The sequence below is a fragment of the Argentina anserina genome, chromosome 1 (assembly GCF_933775445.1).
Source record: "Argentina anserina chromosome 1, drPotAnse1.1, whole genome shotgun sequence".
Classification (NCBI taxonomy): Eukaryota; Viridiplantae; Streptophyta; class Magnoliopsida; order Rosales; family Rosaceae; genus Argentina; species Argentina anserina.
The window spans coordinates 16,677,134-16,696,398 of record NC_065872.1 but is presented as its reverse complement, the minus strand read 5'-3'; the positions used below and the strand labels follow the sequence as shown (position 1 = coordinate 16,696,398).

Sequence of the window (19,265 nt, the reverse complement as noted above, 5' to 3'; positions counted from 1 at the left end):
TTGAGTTTCTAGTCTCCCAAATCACCCACAGTAACATCAAGAATTGTTCAAATTGAGCGGAGGGCAGTTTGTACATGAAATAAGCAAACCAATCCTCAAATTTCGCATCTGGCAGACCATTGTATCTCATGCTGAGCGGACTCTCGTTCCAGAGCGTCTTGATACCACCAGGAACAAATTCTAAAACATATGCAAGGTGTCTTCATGCTCAAATTTTACAAAAAGGACAAGAAAATTCACCCAATATCACCTTCTTCTTGAGCAAGGCACCTCTAGTTGGAAGAACATCTTTCACTAACCGCTAAACATGCATTCTCACCTTCGGAGGCATATTAACCCTCCAAAGCTTTTTGTATAGATCCTTCACCTGTCCATTAGAGTTAAAAGAAGAAGCTTGCTACCCAAGAAGAGACAAAACTCTTGCCACATGATAACCTTGCTTCACACTATACAACCCTTTTTTTTCAAAATGCCATACTAATCTATCACGACCCCCATCAACACTCAGTGGTATTCGAGCAATGCATTCTACCTCACTCTCTGTGAACAACTCCCTTAAAATGAATTCATTCCACCTGCCACACTCTTGGTCAATTAGATCACAAACTTTTAGCTCTTCAGTCCCATCCATTGGCAAAGAATAAGGCTTGAAACTATAAGGTTGAGGCAGCTAGGGATCATCCCACACAGAAATCATCTCTCCATTACCAACCTGGTACCGAAGCCCTCTTCTCAAAAGATCATGGCCCTTGAGCACACTTCTCCACGTATACGAGCAGTTTTTTGAAATAGACATCTTCATTAAATCTCCATCCGGAACATACTTGGCTCCCAACACACGAGCTAACAGATAACTAGGATTCCGCATTAACCGCCAGCCTTGCTTTGCTAGGAGAGCAGTATTAAAGGGAGTCATATCACGAAAGTCTAATCCTCCCTCCATCTTTTGTTGGTAGAGCTTCTCCCACGCAATCCAGTTGAGTCACCAACCTCGCCCCACCAGAAACGCGTCATGGCACGATGCATCTCCGTACGTAAGTGTTTTGGGACCTCAAAGTAGCTCATCACGTACGTAGGAATGGATTGTACAATGGACTTCATTAAGATCTCATTCCCTGGTTGACTTAAAACCTTGTCACGCCACCCTTGAGTTCTTTTCTTCATCCTCTCACAAAGAAACCTAAACGCCTCTGCCTTTGAATAGCTCAATTATGTCGGTAGACCAAGATATGTTTTGTGCTTGTCCACCCTAATTAGTTACTCCTAACACAACATATATGTGACCGTTCTAACACGCAACATAACTTTTAGAAAAGAAAGTTGTATCAAACAACAGGAGCTAGAAGCAGTAATTCTGACATATAGAACACCAAAAAAAAGTAAAAAAAAAAAAGAGTTCTACTTTTACTTCTGGAGCTCTAGTTTAAATACTTCTAGCTACTTCCATAGAATTCTCAGCATTTCCTAGAGAGAGACCTATATATGAACCTCTCAAAGCTTCCAACCTGGAGAACGAACCGCCCTAAAGCCATAGTCTCCTCAGACGACGTGGCATGTGGAGGACTAGGATGAAGACGATGGCGATTTTGAATTCCAACTTAGGGATCCTACGGCGGCTGAGCAGCGGCGGCGGCGCTGGGAAGAGAGTCGCCGCACTTTGGGGCAATGGAGACTACGGGAGGCTCGGATTAGGGAGCTTGGACTCTCAGTGGACCCCCACGCTTCTGCTCTGCTCTGCGTTTCGGGACCAAAGCCTTGAAGCCATTTCCTGCGGCGGAGCTCACACTCTGTTCTTGACCCAAGGCGGCCGGGTTTTCGCCACCGGGCTTAATGATTTCGGGCAGCTTGGGGTCTCCGGTGATGTGCCTTATGCTACTGTATGTTGATTCATCATGTTTTGTGTTGCTAGTCTAGGCACGTTTCTGTTGTTTGATTTCTGTTTGTTATGCATTGCAGGAGCCGGTGGAGGTTTCCGGAATCGACAAGCAAGTTGTGCAAATTTCGGCTGGTTATTATCACTCTTGTGCTGTTACAGGTATCGAAATCTGTTGTTTAGCCTAGGAAAATATGTTGTGAGATCGAATTATATGTTTGTACATTGTTTAGTGGCTAATATAAAACTGTTGTTAGAAGAATAGAAGGTTTAGCAAAGTGAACTCATGATAGACATAGAACTGTCAAAAAACTCGTAGCACATATCGTGGAGAAATGTTTATTTTTGTTGTTTTCTGTTTTTCTTTTTCTTTTCTCTGTTTTTTTTTGGGTTCAATTTAGTGCAATGACATTTATATGAGCTGCATTTTTACGTCAGTTTTCATTGCAGAAAATGGAGAGCTATACATGTGGGGAAAGAACTCAGATGGGCAGCTTGGCCTCGGAAAGAGTAAGAACTCTGCTTTGTGTTGGTTCTTTTTATTATATTAGTTACCAGCTCTGTATTTTATATAAATATTTCATTCTTAATATTAGTTTCTATAGCCATTGAATGGTCTATTGAATTTAAATCCTATAAATTTTATTAACTCTTCATACACAGGGGGAGCGAAAGCAGTTGCTGTACCAACAAAAGTTGAATGCTTGGCTGGAATCACCATTAGGATGGTTGCTTTGGGATCAGATCACTCAGTGGCTGTTACTGGTATATGAAAATTTTGAAATTTCAGTCATTATTTTTTAGTTGTGGCGTGAACTCTTGGTCGCTTGCAATAGTTTAAAGCCTCATTTAGTTTTTGTATATTTTTCACCAGATGGAGGTGAGTCCTTAAGTTGGGGAGGAGGGTCTGGAAGACTTGGTCATGTCAGTGGATCACACATTTTAGGAATTTTCAAAAGTACCAGGTGGATCTTCTTTTCCTCTTATTACAAAACTCCACTGTACAAATATGCACCATCTATCTGTCTTCCTTGTACCACGTTTGTGATTAAGTTCCCTATGCTGCAATGCAACGCTGAATGATGCTGTTATGAAGAATAGCTATATAGAATTGTGGTATAAATTCAGTCAAAAGCACTCTACGATCTCAGTTATTCTATTTTGGATTCATTTACTCAAGGTTTTTAACAAGTGTACGCATTGGAGAGATGTTCCAGGGTCCACAACTCATAGGATTCCCTAATTGATCTCAATTTGGTACAAATGTTGAAAGAAAAACTTTTCGCACTCATATTTTTCTGTACAACAAATTGAGCTGTTCCAGGGGCCATGGAGTTGGTTTGGGAATGTCTAGTCTTGAGAATTTGATATATTACATGTGTTTAAATGTATACAAACACACACGCACACACACATGCACACACGCACATGCGGAGGCAGATGTGTTACATTAAGGATCTCAGTTGAGGACTTATCTTGGGGACCACATTGTTGAGGCGTACTTGAGAATTGGTGAATGATTGAAACATCCAAATTTTGGATATGTCTTCAAGGATCATGACTATATAAAAGAGTAAAAGATAAAATATAAATTAAATAATGTTTAGTCATTCAATTCGTCATTGTTTATCAGAAGAACATTATATTTGTCTTCTATTTGATCATAGTTGGATGACTTTGTTTATTTATTTGCAGGGATGATCCTTGAATCATTTCCTTAAAATTGGACAGTTCATATCATGGGGGCCGCTTAGTAAGTGGCCCCATACGTGATTCTCAAGTTAAGTCCTTAAACTTAGATCCTCATTATATCATCCATACGTATTTATAGATTACCATTTGGGTGACGGTATCTGGATGTGGATTTCAGTTTTTGTATCTACCAAAACTAACATACAAACTCACTGTTATGTTTTCTGATCTATCAATCACTAATGACCGCAAAAACCAATGATGGATGAATCTGGTCCAAGAATATCATCATTTCGTTTACTATGAAACCTTCCTCAGTATACCCTTATCTGTAGTGCCCGTTTTCCCTAACTTGTTGCTATTAGGTTTTTTAGATTGAAACACGCGCGCCATTATCTTTCCTCTATATTGAAATATGGCTGTCATTCATTTTGATCTCCATCTCTCTTTGGCCGACTTGATGCGTCAGGCACCATGGTCTCTAGTCATACTGGTGACAGCTGCGGCTAAAAAAACTATTGGTAGGGAAATAAAATAAAAATTTGAAAAAGAAATATATAAATTTGGTAAGATGTGCTAAGTAGTATCTGTTCTTCTCATACTAACATAATAATACTATTTACTTCAGTTATGACTGATAATATAGATGCAGGGAAGTTGTATGATCACAAGTAGGCATAAATGTATTGAGCAGTACTATCAGGTTAATATGAGAAGATCAGATACATGCAGTCCTTGTGGAATGTTGGAAGGAAGTTATATTAAGGAGAGAAGTGTTGCCATAGTTTTGTACAATATGTGTTTTTTCAACCTTCATCGTAGGCTGGGTTGGTGGTGAACACCTGTGAAAGAGTATAATTTTGTCTGCTCTTTGGGCTTTTGTTTCAATAGAATTTATAAACTATAGCCTTTCTCACATCCTTGCTTATTTGTGTTGTGTTTTTCTGTGGTGGATTTCTTGTCTCCTTTAATCGTATCAATACCAATGAAATTCGTTTTTTTTTTTGAGAAAATAATAGTGTAAGCACAATTTTGAATGCCAAATTATCCTATATCTTGGCAATAGCTCATGCATGGGCATCTTGCTTATCAAAAGTAACAATTTACCTTGCTATATAAATTCTTTTTCTCGGGTGCAGTGAATATACTCCAAGGCTTATCAAGAAACTTGAGGGGACCAAAGTATGAACACTTGCTGAACTTCTAAGTTTCGGTTTTTATATCATGAGTACCTTCTTAGTATATATCCACTAATATAATTTGTCTTACCTCAATGTTGCACAGGTTATAAAAGTTGCTGCTGGAATGCTGCATTCAGCATGTGTTGATGGTATTTCTCTGGCCTTTTTTATTATGATCAAATTCTCTGGATGCTTTGCCGCTGTACCTAAATTAACTTCTTCAATCATTTTCTTTTCCATATTTTGCAGAAAATGGATCTGTGTTCGTATTTGGTGAAAGAGCAGTTGACAGAATGGTAAGTTCACCAAGTTGCAGATAGGATCTTGTTTTGGTAAGTAAACTGTAGCATAAATTTGAAGCATTGTAAACTAAAAGGGAGAAGGAAAATAAGCTCTGGAAAGAACTGTAGAGATTTGAAAAAATAATTATATATATATATATATACACAGATTTTCTTGGCTAAGGGGAGAGCTTTGAATACCCAAAATCGAAAACACTGAAAATATGATATATGTGTAAAGGGGAGAGCTAGAGTTGGAAAGGAAAAAGGGAGCCTGATGTGTCAATAGAGGTTTCGTTGAATTTTGATATTGGAATGTTCGTCCAGTTTAGAAATTCTTTTTATATGTAGAGAAGATGTTACATGGCTTTCCGATATAGGTCACTGAACACCATACTAACTACCTCAGTGGGTGACCCAAAATAGTTTTTTTAATCATGAAAGAAACCCCACATGCTACTGTCTGCAAGTAATCGAATCTGTTTAATTTTCAGAACAATATTTTGTTTACAATGCTAGCTTGTGGAACTTACTCATTTATATTCTCGTGATGCCCGTTAAGTTCTAATATATTTTAAAAGCTTGTTAAGGGGTAGTTTCCCTACACAATGGCTCTGCTTCTCGATAGGATTTCAATGTTGATCTCCTCAGTAGTTTTTCATCATTTCTTTACCAATGTATTCATTATTATTTTTTAATGTAAAAATAGTGGAGAGCGACGGAACAGAATGGCACTGAACCGTCCATGATTAGCAGACTGCCATGCTCGGAAGAAGTCTCATGTGGTGGCTATCACACATGCATCATAACAAGTAATTTATCATTCTATCATCTTTTGAATGAAGTAATTATCATCGTGATAGCATGAACTAGAAGTGCTCTGAGACGTCATAATATGAGCGATCAAATCAATTTGTAATTGTTGGAATTCAACTGTGACTCTGTTAGTCTATTTTTTTTTCTCTCTCAAAACTTTATATTATTCTTCTCCTGCTCGAAGGAGTGATGGAAGTTATATCAGACTGCATACTCTGAGGAACCCTTGGATACTGATTTTCAGCTCATAGTTTTCCCTTGGACATTTATGTTGCTACCGGTTACTTTTCCAAATAATTATTTTTTCCACTGATTATAATTAATTAAGCCAATTGTTATCCTTATAAAAAAATTTGTAGAACAAAGCTCTGTCTGGTTTACTATGAATTGTGTATCTGCCTATATAATGGAAGTTGACTTTAATTTATAAAAATGTTGAGTTAGTAAAAATAGCGGTGATTTTGTCATGTGCATCCTATGATGAATCCTAAAGAGTGTGCCTTGATGTGCATATATATTTGTTCCACCAAATCATTGCTTCCTTTATCAACTCCACTAATCAATTTACGCTACAACATGCAAGTGTTCTGTCCAGCTTCACCATTTTTGCTTTCTTCTGGATAGGTGGTGGTGAACTCTATAGTTGGGGATCAAATGAAAATGGTTGCCTTGGTACTGGGTATGTCCGCTTGATAACAGTTTATATAGTTACTGCTTTAATGGTCTCATTTAGACTCTTAGTTTACAGTCACGGTGTTGGAAAATGCTTAATTTTGATGGTATGATTGGGTGGTTTATTGGTTTGATACTGTGCTCTGTTTTACAGTAGTACAGATGTATGTCATCTGCCTGAGAGAGTTCAAGCTCCATTCTTGAAATCTGCTGTTATAAAGGTTTGTATCAAACTTGATTCAGACTGTTGGCCTTTTGGCTTTGCAGAGGTTTTCTTTTCCTCATATAGGAATAGCATAGAGCACATTTTATTTCCTGATGCTCCTATTTTTTGAGTTTGGAGCTTGAGATATGATTCATATGAATTAGAAGTTTATCACAGTATACAGATGCTTACATATCATATCATTTATATCTAATAGCCTCATCGAATGTGCATATACAGGTATCTTGTGGTTGGAAGCATACTGCAGCAATTTCTGGTAAACACCATTTTTATAGTTGATATCAGATTGCTTGATGTAGAAAGAATGTGACCTTTAATATTTAACATTTACTTGAGCAAGAAATTTTTTGGATGATATAAAAGTACATACATGGTGGACAGGGATTTCTCCAAAGTCCATGCATCCGCTGTATATTACTACAAATGGTCATGGTTAGTCTTTTGCGCAAACCTATTAGTTTCAGTGAATGGAGAATGTAACCTAACAGTAGGAATGTAGGATAAACCTTTGTCACTGCAGCTCTTCAAATAGAGGTGCCATGGACAAAACAGCGCTACATTTTGAAGTGAAGCTCACAATTTTACCCTCCAAAACCTCCTCTTCTTGCTCTCTCTTAGTTCTAAAAGAAATTGTTTAGTTTCTTCTTCAACCAAAAACCCAGAAGTTAAAGATTAACACACATGATTAAATTAAGGGTTTGATTAAGGAGGTTGGTGGGTAATCTTGGTTGATCAGAAATCATAGGTCACTAGAAGTCTACAACCTTATCTTTTGCCTAAAAATGTGTACTTTTCTTAGAGAAAAGAAAAGCAATTAACTTTAGGTCAACCCAACATACATGCCTACTTTCAGATGTTCAGCCTCTAACTGAAAAAGGCTGGATAATGAACTTAATGACACCACTCATACGTGACACATGACCATTGACATGACAATCACTCACAGTATGTAGTCAATGGTCACAGTCTTTGGACTATCAGTTGTGTTTACCTGTTTAACTGGGACTAATGGAGATGGCAAGACAAGGGTCATCGTGTCTTAGCCATGAAGACCGCATTTTTCCCTTGTCGCTTAGCCATGATAGAAATGTTTAAAGGGCCTAAGGAACCCAAATTAAGCTCCTCCATTTATGTGTTTTGTCACAGCTTGTCCCTTTTATTACAGAACCTTTACATCCCAAAACAATCCAAGCAAAACCATTAATTCATAGAAGCCAATCATATACCAATCTACTGAAAGATGGCTCTCTTTTTTTTATTTCTTGGTTTTTCGGAATGACTCATCAGTACAGTATCTATGTCACATCCACTTTCACTACTGAATTTCATTAAATGTCCTTGATGTTATATGGTGATGCATTGTTGTCACGATTTGACGCAGTAGTATTTCTCTTTCTCATCAGCTGGAGTTAAATTATGTTAACTTGTGTTTGATAACAGATGGCAATATCTTCACATGGGGTTGGGGAGGCTCGCACGGAACATTTTCTGAAGACGGACATTCTTCTGGAGGGCAGCTGGTTTGTTTTCAGCTTTTCTATATAGTTTTAGGCTGTGTTATCATCAAGGTTATCATGCACAGACCAAACTTTGGCTGAACAATAGTTGAACATGTTATGAATGCACATTGTTGTGGTGTATTGACAAATTTTGAGAACCTAGGATCTCTTGGTGAACGTAGAACAGTGTAAAAACAGTCCTACTCTTTTTAGGAAAACACTTATTTCCCTGTTTGAAAATCATTTGGGTCCTCTTTTGAGTTCATTTTTGCTTGTTTTACATTAGAATTGTATGCTTTGGATTGGAAAAGATAAAGTAAATGAATCGAATGTGTTTAGTTCCTTTCAGTACATGCTTCTAGATAACATTTTGTCTGCTGACAGTTATCATTACACAACATAAATTTGACATTTGACTAATCAGTTTCAGATATTTTTCTTACCTACATGTATATATATGTTACAGTTGGTTTTAAAAGATGTTGAGCTTTATCTCCGTTTTTGAGGTTGTTTATTGATGAATGAAAGAGAGCTATTTATGTTTCTTGTGGCCGATTAAATCATTTTTGAATCACTCATTGGAGTTTTGCTTCTTGTGTATTTCAGAAAATATCAAGGAACTAAAAGGTTATCTATTAATCATGCAATTGAGAGAAATGGAAACACTAGTAAATTTTCGCTCATACTTGCTATCAACTATCTTCTATGACCAATGATTTTGTTTGGCCTTTCCTGTGTATCATTGAACATTGCATAAGTAGAATATATTTCCTACCCATATTGGTTGAATGGCCAAAAGTAAGGTGTTTAAAAAGTTGCTAGAACACAACCCTTAATCATAGAATTGGGTCATTTTCCCTTGTTATCGTTCGAAAGGTATATTTGTTGTCTTCTTTGCTTGCTACGATGAATGCATTCTCTTCTTTATGACTAACATCTTGCGTAGGGCATTTGATTGGTTCTGGAATCAGATGTTTCTTGGATTAGTTAAATTTAAACTAATATTGTTTTTTCTTATATACAGGGTCATGGAACTGATGTTGACTATATAAAACCTACATGCGTTAAGTTTGGGGAGAATTTGAAAGCTTTACAGATATCATGTGGGTTCAATCACACTGGTGCCATACTTGAGTACACGTAAGCTTCACCAGTAGCAGTATCAGCAGAATCAAGTGTGCAAATGGTTTGGCCATCTTTTTCATTCTACTTATATATTTCATTGATTCAAATGTACAATTCTGGAAATGCTGTCAATCACCGAGCAACTACACTAGGTTATACCACAGAACATGGATATTTCCTTCCTGTAATATTTGGATATGGACGTGTACAATATGTATATGCTATAAGAAGCCCTCCCCCCTTGAAAACAAGCTTGTCCACAAGCTTGAGTAGTTGGAAATTTGCGGATCAGAAATTGAGTCCTCGAAGCTTCAGCAGCAACCATTCTCCTCTCTTGCCAAAAAGGTCATCCTTCAGAAGAAGAGAATATGTCACAATGGCTTGCGACTCGTGTCCAGCAATAAGCAAACACATCTTCGCCAAATTGTGAGCCAAGCAACCATCAAGTACCATATCAGACAATTGTCTCCCCCGAAATAAAGGTAGCACCGGACAACAACGAAATGCAGTAACATGTGAGGTGTGTGAAGCACCACATTTGTCAACAGCTTCTGAATGTAAGTGAAGGCATCTGTACCAAGAGAAAGGAGTGAAGCAAGGATAATGGAAACATTACATGTGAGATGACCAAGCTCGGACTGAACAACGTCTCGGTGTTTCTAGAATTGACAACCAGTACCTGAGAAAAATGTCCTCATCCAACAATGAGTGGTGAAAGTGAGGCACATGTACATTGTTCTCTACAAGCATGTTGTCTACAGCACAATCCAGCCCCAAGTCTCCAAGTACCAATAGCATAAATCCATCAGCCACCCATGCTTCTACTGAAGAAGCATCTTTGTCTTGATCATAAAATGAAGAGCCACCTCCACAGTGACAACCCAGGAAGCATTTTAGAATAGTAACAAACATAATTATACCACCGGACAAAGGAAAAGGTACCCCAACATAGAACTTGTAAGCATCATCACAAAGTGCAGCTCATTCTGTTTAGATACGTTACCACATTGGACATCTTCATTCACCGAATAAGAACCATTTTGAAGAACCAAACTGTCTGAAATAATGAAGGTACGTGCCCATTTAAAAGCAAGTCTCCATGGACCCAATTTGGCCAATTCTCCTACACGACAAGGAAGCAGACTATTTGTTTCACAATGACAAAATTGTAAGCAACAAAATAGCCATAGCCATAACCTTACATCAGAATGTCCATTAGCAATACATATCGTCATCATTTCATTATTAAGCTTCAGCACTGCCCTAGGAGTAGAAAACAACTCGTTTGCATTCTTTCCACTAGTATGTACGGCATGAACTTTGGACGCACATTTCCCCCAGAATTGATCTAATTCCATTACAGTAGGCAATTGTAGGTTTTCATATCTAACTCCAGTACAAAAATCATCTTCACCAGTACCCCCATTCAAGAAGCCAGTAGAAATAATCATGAGGGCAATACAGGGCGTAATGGCATCCAAATTACCCAATTTACAAAATTCAGACACCAGACCAACATGATGTTTGTAAATTTCATACATTACAGTTACCTGCTGCACAACTGGAGAATAGAGACCAAACGTGGCATGACTAGCAACTGATAGCTCAACAATTGTCATAGAATCGATACACACTGCATTGGTGCCTCGAAAAGTGTCACTAGTTCACTGCTATCGCTGTCTTTATCACCAAATAGATATGGTGGATCATGAATATCGTCTGTTTGCACCACCTGAAGAGCAAAATCTAAACAATACACCAAAATGACTTGAGAACCTCAAGTTCAGGCATAATAACTTGAGACCAAAATGTTTGCAAGATATGTTTTGATTCATATGGGCAACATTTTTGTGAAGGACCAATCGGGACTACTCTTATCAGGTTCACTGCTCTCGAGTGAAAAATCATTCTCCCAAGTCAGGGACCCTTAATTTTAAGGGACCAAATGACAACCTTGTTACTTAATAACCTTAGAAATTGTGGGACTAATGAAAAAGAAATCACTCAATACCCGGCCTGGAGAACCAAAACACCATACAAAGTGGTTCATCAACCCCAAGAGAAGGTGGCATCACCAATGTTTCTATAACACAAACCTTTTATTTTAAGTAGAGACAAATCAATGCTTTAATCTGCTCTGATCAGATGGCAAAGCATTAGATAACCAACCATACAAACCACACCAATGCGAATACATCCGAAATTAAATTGAAGCAAAAACAGTATCACACCCTAGTTTTGAAATTGAGAAGGATCATATACATTTAACCTCCTTATGGAATCAAAATAAAACCACAGAAAAGTTTGACAGTTTTACCGTGTTATGGTCAAGTAAAGTAAAGCTAAATCCATCAAGGAAACCCAAACAAGAAACTCTACTACAAATAGTTACTTACATGTAATTACAAAATTACCTGGTGTATCGTGATACAGTGCATGCAGCCTCAAGGGAATGGTACTAGTAATATTCCCTCTACAAATTACAGTTCTTTTTCAGAGAACCAAGTATAGTGGCCAATATCCTAGACAATATGGGAAGGAGCGGTGAAGGGCAAAAATATATTTAGCTCATTTGAGTCTAGTACTGAATCTTGATAGAAGGTTGAATGATCAAGTATGAACCACTTGTCCACTAGACAAACCACTCAGACTGAACACCATACATTTTCAAGAGGTTCAAATCTTTCACCGAATTAAGTGTGTCTAACATAGTCCCAGCAGCAGAATAATAGTGCTTTTAGAAGATTATTAGGCTAAAGGTTATAATCTAAATGGCTAAAACCATTCATTAACCTGCCTAAGGCGAGGCATGACTCTCCTGAGCTTGTCACCTAAATCACTAAAGTTACACCTACTGCTTACTATCTTGGGCCAGTCACTAGGAACTTAGGATGCTTTAACCCCAAAACAAGATGAAAAATATTGTAGAGAAAAGCCTAAAAAATAATTACAAATTTATAGATCAAAGGAAGGAGAATACTTCCACACCTTCCACATACGCTCAGCAAATTTAACATGAGCTGCCTTTACTCCATAATCCTCTCCAGCTTTTGACAAACCCTGCAAAATAAATGTAAGAAACCAAATACCAAAACTGCGTAATGGCAGAGACAGAATTTATACTAAGCATTGTCTTACCTTAGTGATAACCAAAAGTGACAGACCCATGCGGTTCATAAGAAGATCAGATAAAGTGTTCTTGACACTGGACTACCCCAGGAATATCTCTGTCAATGAGTACTTTGTGCAAGCACTCGTTACCAGGTTGTTTACGAATAAGCAATTGTCTCTCTGTACTGTTTCGATGCCTGCCATATAGGAATTATGGATTAGTAATATATAGGAAAAAAAATACTTAAAGGAAAAAGAGATTAAGGCATTATTAACCTTATCCCTTTGGTATCCATTTTGTCGAACTTGTCTCTCGATTTGTCTAAAACAAACCAGCATATCTCTTTTTGCTAATCAGGAGATATCGATAGTAAATTTTCTCAAACTCAAGTTGGATAGGCTTCAAGAGAAAGACGCCCAAAATCAAAACAAAACAGCGAAATTTATATATGTGACAGTGGGATCCATCATGCATCTATTACTTAGCAGTGTGCGAGACTGCGTCCAGTGTCTAATTATCTTTACTACTCTGATTATCATAAACTCAACCTCAACCATTATACTCTTTATTTTCATTGAATCTACCAAGGAGCCTTAAGTTTCTGAAACCAAGACTTACAAAATGCAGAAGATTGAATTTAACTATTTAAGGCTCTGCAAAACGAGTACAAGGGTTGAAGGCTTCACAAATTAATGCAGATGATAGAAACTTACTCTAGAGAGCAGAAGTGAGAGGACAAAGCCCTGGTGGATCTAGAAAAGGAGCCTTAAGTTTGTGAAATCAGGGCATACAACGCAGACGATTGAATTTGGACCTCTGCAAAACGAGTACAAGGGTTCAAAGCTTTACAAATTAATGCAGATGATAGAAACTTGCTCTAGGGAGCAGAAGAGATAGGACAACCCCCTGGTGGATACACATCTTGGCACCAAGCTTCAAAAGACATTATTTACTGATTTCAGTCTGATTGCCCTTAGAGCTTGTGATAGCATGATGGATACGATTCAGATGCACATCCCCTGAACATGACTACTACAAGACTCATTAAACAAATGGGCATAGTGTAGGTTGGGCATAGTGTACTTCATATTTAACCAAGCTATTGCCACCACACTCTGGTGTTAACCAGGCCTTCGATATAATAATTCACCACCAGCAAATGTTATACACGTTTCTTTATTGACGAAAGTAATCTCTTACGCATTCTGCTGGATACTAGCGTGATAGACTCGGTGTGCCAACATTTCACTCCAGTTCTAGCTTAGGATTTTGTACAGTCTTAAGACCTAAACAAGCTCGGCAAATGGATAGTATAATGTGAGAGCACGATAATAGAAACCTGATTTACTACAATAAAGGTAAATACACCATAAGATTTACCCAATTACTTTCCTTTTCATGCAAGCACAATGGAAGATCTCTTTCAGTACCCCTCCTCCAATTAATGTTCACTGCTTGTGATACATAGGTCCATTCAGAAATAGATACAAAGAGACCCCTGCTGATGTATCACAATTCAAAACAAAACCAGTTGTCCAGTTTCCCCCCTTGACCTTGTTAGGTTCAGCTCCCTTACTCGGAATTGTGTAATGAACGTCCTCAAGCACGATAGTGATGAGGTGAATAGATGGTACAACTCGCATGTCATTCGCATCGTTCTCTGTTCCATATCTGCAGTCTGGGGATGATGTATTTAAGGTGGCTGTTGTATTGTACCTCATAGGCACAATATTTTGGAACTTATTTTCAACCGGAGAGAAAATTCTCGACTAAAAATCCTGTGAGAAAGAATCAAAGGAATGGACGAGCCTGCAGTCTACATAAATGTAGAGATGAAAGTATACAAAGGGATGGAAGACATGTAAACACACCAAAGGGCAGATCATGTCTAGTGAGCTAGAGTTTTTCGGTACCATCTGTATCAATCTTTATGTAACAAACTTCAGATGCCCTTTCTGGCTGGTGACCCCTCCTTTTTAGGTTAATGTCGTCTTTCATTTTAGTACATGCTTGTAATGTCGAGAACTTACAGGTAATTTGCACCCATGAACCTTTTGCTTTGCCATACAATGCTAATAGTACATGCTTTCTTTGGCTCTTTCTTACTGGATATCTCTCCACTTTGATACATATGCATTAACTTTCAAAATCCATGAATAGATTGTGCGGAATGTGGATCTTACTTGGAATCAGATTCTTTTTTTAACTTTGATGTCTCCCTGAGAAATGCCAAGGATTGGCAAGTGACTTTGATTCTAGCAAAAGAAAGTCTAAATTTTTAGTAGATTTAGTTGAATGTTTTTAATATTATTTGTGTGAATGAATAATGTATTGTAATTAAGTATCGAAAAACATAGAATATTTATTAATCTTACTTGATGAAGTCAATGAGAAAGTTAAAGTTAAAATACTAATAAAAAGGGAAGTAATAGAAAAAAGAGAAAATTAAAAATACCAGCTCGCAACATTTTCTTTATTTGGGTCTATCTCATTTTTCTGTGAATGGTATATCGATGAGGCATGATCCAAATGGGCCCAATATTGGGTTTGAGGCAGATACAATGGTCAATGGATCTCTTTGGAGGAGGACATGTTGGAGGGTCAAACAGGTCATTATACTAGACTACTGGTGTTTAGGCTTGAGATGGGTGGGTCGTGTTTGCCGCCTGGCTTGTTTGAGCGATACTTGTGGAAAAAAGATGAGTGTTGCTCTATGTCCATTAAAGCAAGAATCCCCGAGTTGTCACTATTCTTGCGATCAAAATGGTGACTTTGAAGAACATAGCAACGAGCATTTTGAAAGAAGATCATCACTTTTTCTGCAAAATGTAATCTACTATACCCTAGAGTGCTCAACCATTTTACACCCAACACTAAATGTCTAAATCACAATCTACCACATGAAGCATAAGGAAATCATATGCAAATTCATAGCTCGAAAATATGCACAGTGGCAAAGAGAGCTTTCTTGGCCCGAGTAAGGTTGTGGCCGTCCGGGGACGCGTAGGTAAAACCTTTGGTGCTATTTAAAAACTGGAATATAAATGCAAATGGAGATAAAGACAGAAATATAGAAAATAAATTAATAATCCTTCATTCATGCCTCAACTAAAATACATAGAGATATCTTCTCCAAAAAAGAAATATATATATTATATATTGTATGTCCGCACTTGGAGTATTGGACAATGCAAACATAGATAGGTAATGGGCCAAAAACAATAATAATAGTATTTCCAACAGCCATTTAAAACTCAAATAATCTCTATTATAGAGGCAAAACCTAAAATTTTAGCTCTAACAGCTCGTCTAAACTGTCTCATATAATAGAGAAAGTTGGAAGAGAGATAAATCTCTAAATTTCTAGAATTTTTAGAACTCTATAATTTTCAAAACAATCTATAAACTTTATTTCTTACTAAAATAATTCACTCTCCATCCTAAAAATTAACACAAAATAAATAATAGAGTATTTTAAGATGAGTTGTTAGAGATGACCAATGAGTCTCAACATAAAATACTCTAAAGTCTAAACCCTTATTTGCTTCGCCTGATGGAATCAAGATCCATCAGGGGAATTAGAGGTGGCAAGTGGGGCGAAAAGCCCAAACCATGTACGGGTTTGGCCCGTTAAAAATCTGCCAGACACGACCCGAGACCGTTAGCACTCCGGCCGGCCCGAGCTTGTTATTGTAATAGGGTGGGATTTGATATTTTAACACATGGGCCCGCCCTGGTCTAGGCACGATAAATTTATGGGCCGGCCCGCAAACACATAATTTTATATTATTTATATAAATATTTAAACAATTATAATAATGATAATTGAATATTAAACCTTTTAAATATAAACTTCTTGATTGGTTTATTATTTTAATTACATGATATCACAAATATAATCAAAGTAGTGATAAAAAGTCATAGTTTTGATATATGTAACTTTCAAAAATAAGATTATCAAATGTGATGTAGTATTTTATTTATTTTACTATTATAAATAGATATATAAAAACAAATATTCTAATTACACAATTTTTTTATGTTAATTGTGTCTTATAATCCTAATGGGCCGAGCCGACCCGCTGCTTGGCCCTGCCTGAAATGGGTTTGGTCCGTGGACCGAGCCAAACTTAATATTTAAGTTAATGGGCTGACTCGAACCCGGTACAAAAAAAAATGGGTCGGCCTGGACCGGGCCGTTTGCCACCTCTAAAGGAAATTGACACAAGTAAAATGCAGAAATTTTAAAGAAATAATTAAAATAAATTAATATTCATTTATTTGAATAGGAGCTCAGATGAGTGCCTTATATAGATCTTTATAAAGAACCCTCGATACCCATTTAGAATATGATTCCACCCGTGTACTAATGAACCTATTTAGGTAAATGAACATAATAACCTCAAGCAATATATAATTATAACGTATTAGTCCTAAGCCCTAACATCGCCCTTGCTTCAGTTTTCAATGGCAATAGTTGCAGCTCTCTTGGCCAACCCAATTTTCTTGCGCAATCCTTCCCCAAAATCTCCCGTTGTCAATCCAATTTTGTTGCGCGCTCCTCACCCTAAATTCAGCGCAGCAAAACTGAGGGCAAGTTGTAACAGTCGCCGTCCGTCGACTGTTTCTAATTCTTCTTCTGCTCCTAAATTCGCCGCAGTGGAGAAGAGCAAATGCTCATCAAGAGTATTAGGAACTAGGCATGCCTCCCTGTGTATGCCGCCTAATGCTCACCTTGGTATCGGAAAACCACTTGGACGCGTCGGTGGGAAGTTGTACCCGAAACACCTTCTTAAGTCCTCGACTGATCCTTATACTTCGTCCAGTCGCCTCGACCCGATGGTGACGGCACTTAATAGCTTCTTGATCTGGCTCCTTTACGCATACATCGTAGTGTTCATTAATCCATGGACTATCCGGAAAAAGGCCTTGGTCTTGACACTTTCTGCAGGTCTGGAGTACTTTTTTGCACGAATGATGGCAGATGCAAGTGTTGTTAATCTTCAGGTATTCTAGTTCTTATTGCTAAGCTAAGAAGCTATATATCCTTTATATATTGTGAGTGTACTGGTTGATTTCATCTACTTTGTTAATCAAGCTTTTCCAGTTGCGGTGATATTTTGTCGTCTATATATTTATATTTGAACTATAACTGATGATTAAATTGATGCTATCTCTTTAAAGCTTTGTTTCTCGGGCAAGGGGGGAGAGTTAGGATTCCATCTTAATCAAATTGCTGAAAATGCAGATACTTCTACCCCTACGGGTTTGAGCTATGTTTTGAACGGTAATTTACTAAACTTTGCTTCGATCCACTCTTTTTCTTTTTAAGAGTTCTGATCCCGATCGGTCTACAATGTACACATTTTGTTGCAGAAACGACTGTAGCTTTGCTTCGGCATCTTGATGATTACAAGTCGGGTTCCGTATCTGTAAGTACATTATCATTGCTATTCATTCACTATTTGATGCAGCATATATATAGTAACAGATGGTGAGAGTATGTACGTTAGGACCTGTGTTGGGGGAACAAGGTAATGTAATGGTATTAGAAGAATTAGAGAGTTTATAAGGGAGATATAAAGCCAAGGCACTAGCCATAAATAAATAGCTTATTCATTCTAATATGCCCTTCCAATTTCTTTATAAATCCATATTTATGGGCTTTAAATACTTAGTTTATGATCGATTATATTTAACTTTTAGCTTATGCTCACATTCTTTGTTGAAGGTGCTTTCAACTTTCGGAACGAACGAAGCAAACCTTCGTTTTGATCAATTATCTATCGATGAAAGGATTAACAACACAGAAACACTCGTTAATGTGAACAACGTGAAATTTCACAGCCCAAAAACCCAAAACTCAGCTAATGATCATGAGTACAATGATGATATAATGGTAAGGCCGGTTAAATGCAAATCTTAGACTTAAATTTGATGATCAAGTGAGCTACCCAACGAGGATTGTTTTTGCTTTGTGGGATATATAAAAGATTAATTGACGTGCCTAATTTGATTTTCATTGCATTTCAAATATCAGGTTGCAATATTTGTGGGTGTTCACTTTTGGCTTAAGTTGCCTGCCATCCATGATAAATATGACCTGCAGGTTCTGTTGCAAAAACTCAGATCTGTTGGTACCTCCAACTGCATAAGAGTAAGAACCTATTATTAGCCTTAATTTTTCTTCTTTTCAGTTTATACATATATACAAACCTCATATCCATACTTATTGGTGAAGGGAGGTCTAATTTAAAAGTTTCCTTAATTTAGCTAAGCTAATAAACCTTTTGGATGATTTTATCTTTGAGTTTGAGTTTTTCTTTTTTAATTATTAGGCATTTCAAAATGTGGTGAATTGATGTAATCATTATTCCTATTATATATAAAATTATAAATATGCAAAAGCCTGCTTATGTCAGGGACAGTTTTTAAAAGACTGAAGAACAAGTGCAACATGTTAAGTTGTAATTTCTGCTTTTATGTTTGATACTTGCCGTTGAGTTGCATTTGTCCCTTATAAAAACTGTCTCTCATGTGAACAAACTTGTAAAGATGTCTATGTTTAAACCAAAAACAAGGGATACATAGATTCTATGTGTTTATATTATTTTTTTTCTGTGACAGGCAGTTGAGGTGTTATGGACTCCTCAGATATCTTCATGTTTGGCCACAGCAATGTGAAAAATTTCTGGGTAATGAAGATGAGGGTTCCATGCTGCAAAATATATTTAGTTTTAAGAGGGAATTTTATTTTTCAATGCATCATAGATGCAGATATAAGCATG

General features: G+C 37.2%; 2 protein-coding genes across 2 annotated transcripts; both read left to right on the top strand.

Annotated features, from left to right (window-relative positions):
* The first annotated feature begins 1,462 nt into the window (after positions 1 to 1,462).
* On the top strand, positions 1,463 to 10,372 carry LOC126799570 (ultraviolet-B receptor UVR8). The gene is made up of 14 exons (XM_050526802.1): positions 1,463 to 1,877; positions 1,957 to 2,035; positions 2,324 to 2,383; positions 2,537 to 2,638; positions 2,748 to 2,838; positions 4,705 to 4,747; positions 4,850 to 4,895; positions 4,996 to 5,042; positions 5,737 to 5,839; positions 6,468 to 6,522; positions 6,670 to 6,736; positions 6,961 to 6,997; positions 8,182 to 8,261; positions 9,265 to 10,372. Exons 1-14 carry the CDS (start codon positions 1,554 to 1,556, stop codon positions 9,382 to 9,384), a joined length of 1,254 nt encoding a protein of 417 aa, XP_050382759.1. The 5' UTR covers positions 1,463 to 1,553; the 3' UTR covers positions 9,385 to 10,372.
* Positions 10,373 to 17,049: 6,677 nt separating this feature from the next.
* On the top strand, positions 17,050 to 19,265 carry LOC126799587 (uncharacterized). The gene is made up of 6 exons (XM_050526826.1): positions 17,050 to 17,484; positions 17,662 to 17,764; positions 17,854 to 17,909; positions 18,209 to 18,376; positions 18,518 to 18,634; positions 19,105 to 19,265. Exons 1-6 carry the CDS (start codon positions 17,194 to 17,196, stop codon positions 19,159 to 19,161), a joined length of 792 nt encoding a protein of 263 aa, XP_050382783.1. The 5' UTR covers positions 17,050 to 17,193; the 3' UTR covers positions 19,162 to 19,265.